General features: G+C 41.7%; 1 protein-coding gene across 1 annotated transcript in view; it reads right to left on the bottom strand.

The window, feature by feature from the left end:
- Nucleotides 1-9,547, bottom strand: part of peli1b (pellino E3 ubiquitin protein ligase 1b) — a 30,707-nt gene that overhangs the window by 10,779 nt on the left and 10,381 nt on the right. Inside the window, 1 exon segment of the mRNA XM_020601804.1 lies at nt 2,429-2,717. Within this exon segment, the coding sequence (XP_020457460.1) occupies nt 2,429-2,511 (83 nt within the window). The 5' untranslated portion in view covers nt 2,512-2,717.

Raw genomic sequence — 9,547 nt, 5'->3', positions numbered from 1 at the left:
CCTCTGGACTGGCAGACCGGGGTGGTGGTCCCTCTTTTCAAGAAGGGGGACCGGAGGGTGTGTTCCAACTATAGGGGGATCACACTCCTCAGCCTCCCCAGGAAAGTCTATGCCAGGGTACTGGAGAGGAGAATTCGACCGATAGTCGAACCTCGGATTCAGGAGGAACAATGCTCCCAAATACATAGATGTTCAAAAATAGGCATTATAAGACAATATAGATGCATTAATATATACTTTTTAACAAATTAATATTCTGACAATCCAACACAGCTGCACTCCTGTAAAGTTTAAGACACTGCAATTGATGCCATATGTGAGGATTCAATGCATCAACCTACACGTAGACACAATTACTATGCTAATTCAGACATGTATAGACGGACAGATTTGGATTGGATGAGGAGGGCCTGCTGTGCATGTGATGTAACAGTTGTTCAAAAAGCCACATGGATGTCCAGTGTGCCTGTTATCAGATCGTCCCCAGAGACGCTGCAGCATTCCTCAGGATTAGGCCATTAGCATCGCTGGGCTTCAAACCTGGTCGTGTTGAACTGGGGTTAGAGACCAGGTCAGACACCCCTGTGCAATGTGGTGATGGGCTTCTCCATTAGTATGGTTATTTGAGCCTGTTCTTAGTTACACAGAAGTCACAATTAAATCAAAGCAATTGCTTCAGCCTGCACAAAATAAGCTTTGCTACTGTGTCATGAGCAGGGTAATGAGCACCAAGTGTTTGCCAGGCCACAATGTTTGTAGCCTTTTAAGGGTGTTTTAGCATCCTAAATTTCCATGGCAACGTATGGGTGTCTTTAATTTAGCAGAAATCACAGGTTAGTAAGTGACTTTCTGCCCTGCCCCAGAGTGTGACAGTAATAGATTCACTTCCCTAAGGGCAGGCGACAGTACAGTGAAGGGTTAGGGGCTCAACACCCACGGAGGCTGCACACAAAGCAAATGCATTTCCAGCAGAGTACTTGAGATGCTGCCATACTTGCAGCACAGTGTGTGACTGTCATCCAGCAAAATGTGCCCCTGTCACTCTTTTAAAAATGGTGGCCTGACCTAGAAACAAAAAGCAGGAGTGGAAAAAGCAGAGCACATCAGAAAACCGGGATTCTTCACTGTAAAGGCATGGAACTGCGTTTACTGCACACTGTGTTTTTCCACTTGGTTATTTCTCTAACAATACCACTCCAGCACAACCCAGAACAACAAACTATGAGTCAGCTGTGAGACCAGGGCACAAAAAATAGTGCATGTGTTTGTGTGTGCATGTATGGAGTCTTTCCGACATCTGTATTCCTCTGTGGAGTGGGCTGAGAGGGAGAGCGGCGTGCAATAGCCCTTTGGGGAATAGACAGGAGATAGGGATAGAGGAAGTCCTTCACTGTCAGTTGTTATAGGAGAAAGCGTACAGTATGTGAGCATGTGGGTTGTTATATGTCTATGTTGAAGACATAGGGTGGGGTTGAGGGTTTTTCCTACAGCTGAGTATGTGGATGTGAGTCAAAGCAAATCTCTGGAGGAAGGGAAAGCCAAGGCGTTTAAGAAGAGTATCCGGTGCTGCTTCTGGCCAAACTCGATCTCATTTTGCAATATATCAAGCAACGTGGTTAACCACAGCTTCCAAAAACACTCAACTCTGGCTGGACAGTCCTACTGTATCTGTGTGTACTCTCAGTGCATGGTCCTGAGCGACTCTGTTTATGTCGGTTTCTTGAAAAGCATTTCCGTTTGATTTCCTGGATCTCTGCCTTTGCTCACATTAACTCTTCAAATGAATCATTCAGAAGCTTAGTATGACATCTGCAAGTTAACTGACCAATCAAAGTGCCTTTTACAATCAGAGTTTCTCACCAAAATGTATTATGTGTATTCTTAAGGCACAACAAAGTGCCAAATTTTTTAAACATATAGTAAACCATACACCGTTCCATCTGCTTTTACTTGCTGGCCGGTTTCTTCTTCACACAGAAAGGCCCCAGTTGGCTGCAAGGTTCAAACCCGGAACCTTCTTGCTGTGAGGCAACAGTGCTAACCACTGCATCATTGTGCCACCCAACCTTTTTAACATGTTCTTTAATGGAAGTGAATGGATCTAAAACCTTAAGCTTAGAACCTTTACATATCACACACTATATGATTTTATCTACTGACTGTCAACACCAACTGACCCAGACTGGACCAGACCTGGTCCAATGTGGCTTCATCAGTCATCACACCCAAATCAACAACTGTGATGGCTGTCCCCACCTTATTTTGTTAAAAATTGTCCAAGTGCATAATGTCAAAACTACACAGTGAAGCTGAATGTGGCTTTATAAATGCATGCTTCAGTAAGTGTTTTTTTTTTTTAGTTTACACACACCACAAGAACTCAAAGCTCAAAGCGAAGGTGTAACATCTGTAATATGTTGGTGCTTACCCCAGCACAATGAGCTCTCCATACTTCACTGGCACTTTGGTGGAGGCGGTGGTGGAGATGTTTTCCTGCTCCGGGGAGTACATTGGGCAGGAGGTGGGGAGACAAGATGGGTGAGATCCAACAGGGTGACAGGAGACAGGAAGGGGAAAAGCAGGGGAAGGAAGGGGAGGGAAGTGCTGATCGAATGGAGCAAGGGGGAAAGGAGGAGAAGGAAGGGGAAGGGTCAGCTGAGCCTCAACTCCACCCTCTCATGCTTCATGTGTCCGGCTCTTGCAGCGCTGGTACTGCCCTGCAGAGTGACAAAGAAAGGATCAAGACAAAGATTAATGTGTTTATGTTGAGCAGGAACAGGAGGAAGCAGGATTCATATGGAACCTGAAACATCCATGTTTTCTATATACAGACTTTTGCACAGTAGATTACAGTTCAGGTTTGTAAAGTGCTCCTTTCAGTTCAAGCCGTACACATGTTATGATGAAGGCCCTTGTTCATTTCTAACTGACTCAGCACTGAGCCTGGATGAGCCTTCTGCATTCTCTGACCACAACACAGTGCAACGTCATCATCCGGGCAGATTACTTCATAGCATGAACACTGTATTTCTAATGTTAACCTCACGGCTGTCGTGGCGAAAGTTAGAGGATGCCACCGTGATAACTTCTCCTCACTGTAAAATCATTTAGATATGGAGTTGTTACTCAAACTGGACCTCCTGGATCACATTTATTCATCCCACCAGTATTGGGGAAAAAAGGCGCCCCCATTAGAAGTCAATGCAATTTTTAACACAGGGTTGACATCGGCCTGAACGCCGCCCTATGGGAGGGAATGTTTAACCAGCTTGCTGTTCCGATGTCTCTGTCCAAGACTGGAAAAACTTGCAAGGGATCAATTTTTTTGTCACCTGTATGGTGAGGGATGAAATCTATAGGGCATCACAGACTAGACAGTGACAACAAGTACAAAGAAAGAGGTGGGACATGTCTGTCAACAGTGGCGTTCACAGTAACTAGGACCACAGTGCTAAGGGGGAAACCATTCTAAACTTCGTACAACAGGAAACAGGACAAACAGGAACAAAACTATCCCTTTAAGCACAGTGGAATGTAATCCAAGATATTTAGGGCCAGTTAAAAGGCTGAAGTTGGTCAGTCCAGTACAAATGCAAAACACACCCCCACACACTTCAAACCTCCAAAAATCTTCCTGAAAAGTTTCAAAGAAAAGGCCTTCATCAGAACAGGGACACGAATGAGGGCGGGCATACATGTGACTTATTCTTCTTGCTGAGTGAGGTGGGCGTCTGTAAATGCTGACTTCAGAGAATGACTCAAACACACACACAAACATACACACAGCTACTTAATACACAGGAAGTCAGAGCAGAGAAAAACAGCATGTGTGAGGAAAAAAAGGCATGAGAAAGAGGAGAGGGTGGGCTTCCTGTTACAAAAAGCTAAGGGACATCTCATGAAGTTTCATCATCGTGGGTTCAAGATCAACTCGTGACCTTGCTTGTATGTAGCTCCAAATTCATTTCTGGGTTTCTATGCATTGCAGCACACTCAAAGCACTTTCATACTCTTTGCCCATTGGTGATATCACCCGGAGCAGTTTTGGGGTTCAGTGTCTTACTCAAGGGCACTTCGACATGTAGACCAGAGAAGCTGGGAATCAAACCACTAACTTTCTGGTTAAGAGATGACCCACACTACCTCCTGAGCCACAGCTGCCCCAGTTACTAGACAAAGGGGCAGAATATCTGAACATATGATAAGCTATCTTTCCAACCAATGACATAATCACATCATCGTCTTATCAAGCAGAATACCGTATTTCTCCTACAATCCCCAGAGTGCCTTTCAGCTAAGACAATGCAGAACCACAGATGAATAAAGCACAGGAAGTGTTTTGAAGATGGGAGGAACAGCGGGGAGGATGACACAGTCCCATTAGGCTGAGTGGGAGAAGTTCACACTGAGGCCTTCCAAGCACATATTCTTTTCAGACACAGACATTATTAAGTATGGATTAAAGAAAATGTTTGTAATACTCTAAAGGATCAAAAGTGTTAATATTACCTGTATTTCACAATAAGAGATGAATGTATTTCATAAAAATATAGCTGATCATTGGTTACTTTAATGGGGGTGGTCTCAGTTTAAGGAAGTGAGTGGAAACACCATTAAAATTATTCAAATGTATCAAAATTACTCATAAAAGAGATCATCTCTGAGGAATGCGGTTTTCTTTATATAAATGGTCTAGAGATAGTTCTAAATTTAATAAACCAAAGAGTCAGACTTTGGAAATGGGTGTCTACTGCATGTTTAAGGCAGGAAGGAAGTCTGCATCCAACATTTTAGTAAAATTACAAAAGCATTAGCAGCCAAAGTTCCCATTATGCAGAACTGCACATTTCAGATTAAATGTATATCATGTTGGATTATAATTACTGATGCTTTCTTGTGTTCATTTCTTTACTGTTGCAGCCGGTAAAGGTGGCGTTAATGTTATTTACCTTACATACTTTAAATACTGCTGGGTAGCTTGTGAATTTCCCACCAAGGATCAGTGAAGTCTGACGATGCTGTGTTTTGTTTTATTAATCTGACTCTGAAAAGTAACTAAAGTTATCAAATAAATGTAGTGCAGTAAAAGTACAAGATTTGAATCTTAAGTCGAGGTATGAAGTAGCAGAAAATGAAAATGCTCAAATAAAGTACTAATGGACCTTTTTCAGTTTCAGTAACCACGAAAAAAAGTCAAAGTAGTCTACCATAACAAAGTTTTAATGGAGTCTTGCATTACGTTATCTGTTGGAAAAAGAATGCAGAGCTTCCCAGTTTGATCTTGTGTAGCAAAACTATCTTACTTAAAAAATTATCTGATGAAAGCTGAAGAAAGACTCGACTAACTGGTGAAATGTTGGGTAACATGACCAGCACTCTGAGCAACACCAGTACTGTGACAGAAAGAAAACATCACATATGAAAGTGAGGAAATAAGGGTAACACATTTATCCACCACCCAAAAGGAATGATGCACCTGCAATTACAGGATGCTCTAAAATTACAAATTAGCCAGCTATAAAAAAAAATATGGCAGTGAATCCTGTGACAGAAATCTTACAGATGAGAGGTCACATGTTCACACTCCAGTTTAGTCTTTTCTACCTGCTAATTAAAAGCCTATCTGCTCATACATCCTTACAATTAAACAAGATGTTTCATAGCCTCACACTTGAAGATGTAACACTTTGAGTTTTAACCCACATCCTGACATCTCGCTCCCAAGGTGTTAACGGTGTGTTAATAATAGATCTAGTATATTAAGTGCATCACACCACAACATCAGTATGGTTGTGAACTATTAACAATGCTGAATTATCAGTTTATTTCTGTCTCAACTCTTCTATGTATTTTCAAGAGCTCAACAAAAAAAAACAAACAGCTGCCTTTCTACAACATCTCACTCAGTCTTCGCAGGAACTTTTCTGAGCGGCAGCTTTATTTTCTTTAACTTAACCCTTGATTTCTCTTCTTCATTCTCTAGGAATTAAATGGTGGCAGTTGTTAAAATTAAGCAAACCATGCATTTTCTAATGTGAATTCTGTATTTTGAACCGTTGTAATAACTGAGGACTGAGTGAAGGAACTGTTTATAATTGGCATGTTTAGTACATGTATTAAACTAAAGGGTGTGCATATAATACTTTAGGTGTGTGAGTGCCTGACTAAGCACTTGGCCTTTGCAGCTCTGTATGACACAGAACACGGTGTGGCTGCGTGCCAGCTGCTGCTTAGCTACCGAGACACACAGTCATACAACAAAAGACCCAGAGCTGGCTGAGTCTGACTTTGCTGCCTGGGGTCACCGACAGTAAGTGTTCTGCTGACAGCAGGAACAACAGCACTCACACTTACAAAGGTCCTCGTGAAACTCTAGTCTTCATGTTAACACGGAAGCGGGTCTAACAGCCGCACTTCTCTTTTTAAATGTCAAACTGTCCTATGCCAAAGAGCAACACCTAGCCATACCATAGGAAAGCCTGCATCAATCCACCATGTCACACCCAGAGTTCTCTGCAGGGGCCGAACTCTGCACATGTTGAGTTAAAAGGTGTGTAATCCTTGAAAAGGCTAGTACCATGATAAGTCAAAGGATGACACGCTTTCATGATCACAAAGAATGGCTCTCCGGAAACAATTTAACCAGAGGCAGTTTTTCAGGGTATGAAGAACTAACATAAACAAAGATGAAATCAGAGAAGGAACTATTCCATAATAACAGCCAGACTCTTAACTGCAAAAGCATTTCGCTCCAAAAGTGTGACAATGATAGTGGGTGAATGTGAATAATTTTTTTAGTTGCACTGGTGACTGACTCTTTTCTGGCATGTGGGCTGGCAAAAAACAGATTCGCTAAGTTCCGACTGTATAAAATCTGTTAACTCTCTTCTGTTATTAGTAAAGACATACAAAACAAAACATTCAGCTGGGTGCCTTCTCATTTTCATTTTCTCTGGTTAAAATAACAAATGCCTCTGGCAGCAGGTCATACATCGCTTGTCACAAATCAACGTTCATTCCATGAGTAACCTGACGGCAGACCAGTGTTAAACTTGGCTGTCGTCGCTTCTTTGTTCTCTGCAAGCCACCGCCTGTACTCTGCCGCAGGCTGTTTATGAGGTAAACAAATCATCACTATGTAACATCACAATACAACTCCAAGCAGACACAGTGTTTCTGTTGTTCAATACCGTATGCAGAGTAATATGTCGTTTCTTTGTACCATATCAATTTCAGGAGCAGCATTTTTCCCACGAAACCTTCAGTATCGTCAATAATTTAGGCTTATGAGGAGCTTCAGTATTTGAACCAGTGCACTCATCACCACAGCTACACCTGTTATTTAGATGTGTCAGATACATAATTAACCAACATTTAGGTAAATATAATCGTTTCTTTGTACCAAGTATCTACCAAAAATTAAAAGGTTTGGATTTGAATCAAAGCCAAAAAAACTTAAAGTAATAAGGATATTCTAATACTGTGTAAGGCAGTTACTATTCATTGCAGTAAAGGTACTTAGACACGTTGGTTGCAAGCTTTTGATATAAACTTAATTACAATAGATTAACATTTTATGCAGAGAACAGATGCTAAATGAAATAAATAACAACAAAAACAGGAGACACAAATATGTAGAAATAAAAACGTCATCAAATTCTGCACAAGAAGACAACTCGTATCAGACACCAGATAAGGAATGAACACAACAGAAAAGAAAACCACGGCCTCCTGGTGTAACATCTTCATTACTGGAAAGTGGTAACGGTATCCTCCTGGTAAAGTGGGCCATCAGATCAATAAATAATAACAGATGCCTGGAATAAACTCAGTGAGGACAACATGCGTCTGGGTTTCTGGACATGTGCAGCTATTTAAGAAGCACAACTGCTGCAAACTGGGCTGAAATTTTTGTGTGAAATGTTATATAATAACTATTAAAGAGCGATTCCTTCCTGTGTGCTCTCGTGCCAAGATTTTAACAAATTACCTACTGAAAACAAACCTTGCTTGAGTTTGAGTTTTCTCATACTGAAAAGAATAATGTCAGCACATGTCAGGAAAACTGACTGACGTTCAGAATGTGTTCAGAAACCTGCAGGTAATGCATTCACTTTTTCCTCTGTTTTGTTATGACGCTCAAACAGCTACTGATATTCTGCCTGCTGGGGTGAAACTAGGTGTCAGTGCAGGCTAAATGTCATTTATGTTAGTGCTGCTACGCGAATGTAAATGATAAATCTAAGGGAGGGAGGAAAACAAGCTCATTTTGTTACTTGTGGCCACTGTGATCTTTGTCAAAGCCCTTCATCAAGAAGGTCATCAAATCACACACCTTATCATGCTCATATTACTGGCTCTCACCACATCCTCAGACACAGACTTTTAGGCGCCTCACACCTTTCATGTTGGCTGAGCTGCTTGCGAGCAAGAGGCTTTGAACTACCCAGCTGCTCCCCGCTGAGCAACAGAACCATGCAACACGTGGCCTTCAAAAACTCACAGCACCAATTTTCCAAAAGCAGAAAGCCTCTCTCTGCTTTTCCCCCTTCCTCATTTCACCTTTGCACCTCTCGTAGTGTAATTAACAGTTTATTCCCTTTATCACAAATATGGTGGTGCACCCTGGACAGGTCGCCAAGTGCCGATGATTATAACTGTCACTTGTGAAGATCCTGAACTGATTAGCATTCTTTCCATCAAATCACTGCCTTCTTTTGGTACAAGGAATAAAAGCATTGCAGGTTGTAAACATTTGCCAAGTCCTGTCTCACAGTTACCAAACTACAAAACCAATGGAGATAAGTGTGAACACAGAGAGCTACAAAGCAGCACGACTGGTCTGAGTTATCAAAATGTCATGAGTTCTTATTTTAACATGTTGGGCGGTGGATATTTAAACAAAGGACCATTTGTTCCCCCGCTGTCATGAGTACCCTCCTGAAATTATTGCATTTTGTTGTTCATAAAAGTGCTGCAAAGTGACTGTAACTGGGACAAAAGCAAAGCAGGAACCACAAGCATGCACCAAATACCACAATCAGGAGATTCCTACGCCAATGCAGAGAGAGTGGGTGTTAGCCTACTTTCCAGCAGAATTTACAAAGAAACTTTAAGGGTAAAGGTAGTGGTTTATGGTAACGTCACACGTCAGGCACACACCTGCTCCCACCCGCCCTCACTAATTTTCAGGATTAATGTCAACCATCGCCGTGTTATCTGTAGTTTTAACTTCTTATCTTATTCGTTTTTTTTTTTTAAAACATCACACTGTACCTGCAGTATGGGTCTTTGTTTTATTTGATTTGTTTGTTTGTTTGTTTGTTTTTTACCTGGACTAAAACTTAATGCAGCTACACAGTGCACTTCAAACCTAAAGCTGGCCCACATTAAAATTATTACAGCTATCAAAGTGCACCTGTGAACTGTTGTAGAAAAATGGTATAAGGGTGAATTGAATATAACTATTTTGTTTATGTTAGGGGCAGCACGGTGGCGCAGTGGTTAGCACCGTTGCCTCACAGCGAGAAGGTTCTGGGGTTGGGCC

The sequence above is a fragment of the Monopterus albus genome, unplaced genomic scaffold, assembly GCF_001952655.1.
Source record: "Monopterus albus unplaced genomic scaffold, M_albus_1.0 scaffold52.1, whole genome shotgun sequence".
In the NCBI taxonomy this organism is placed as follows: domain Eukaryota; kingdom Metazoa; phylum Chordata; class Actinopteri; order Synbranchiformes; family Synbranchidae; genus Monopterus; species Monopterus albus.
Note: the sequence above shows the minus strand (reverse complement) of the source record. Positions and strands in the feature narration are given on the sequence as shown.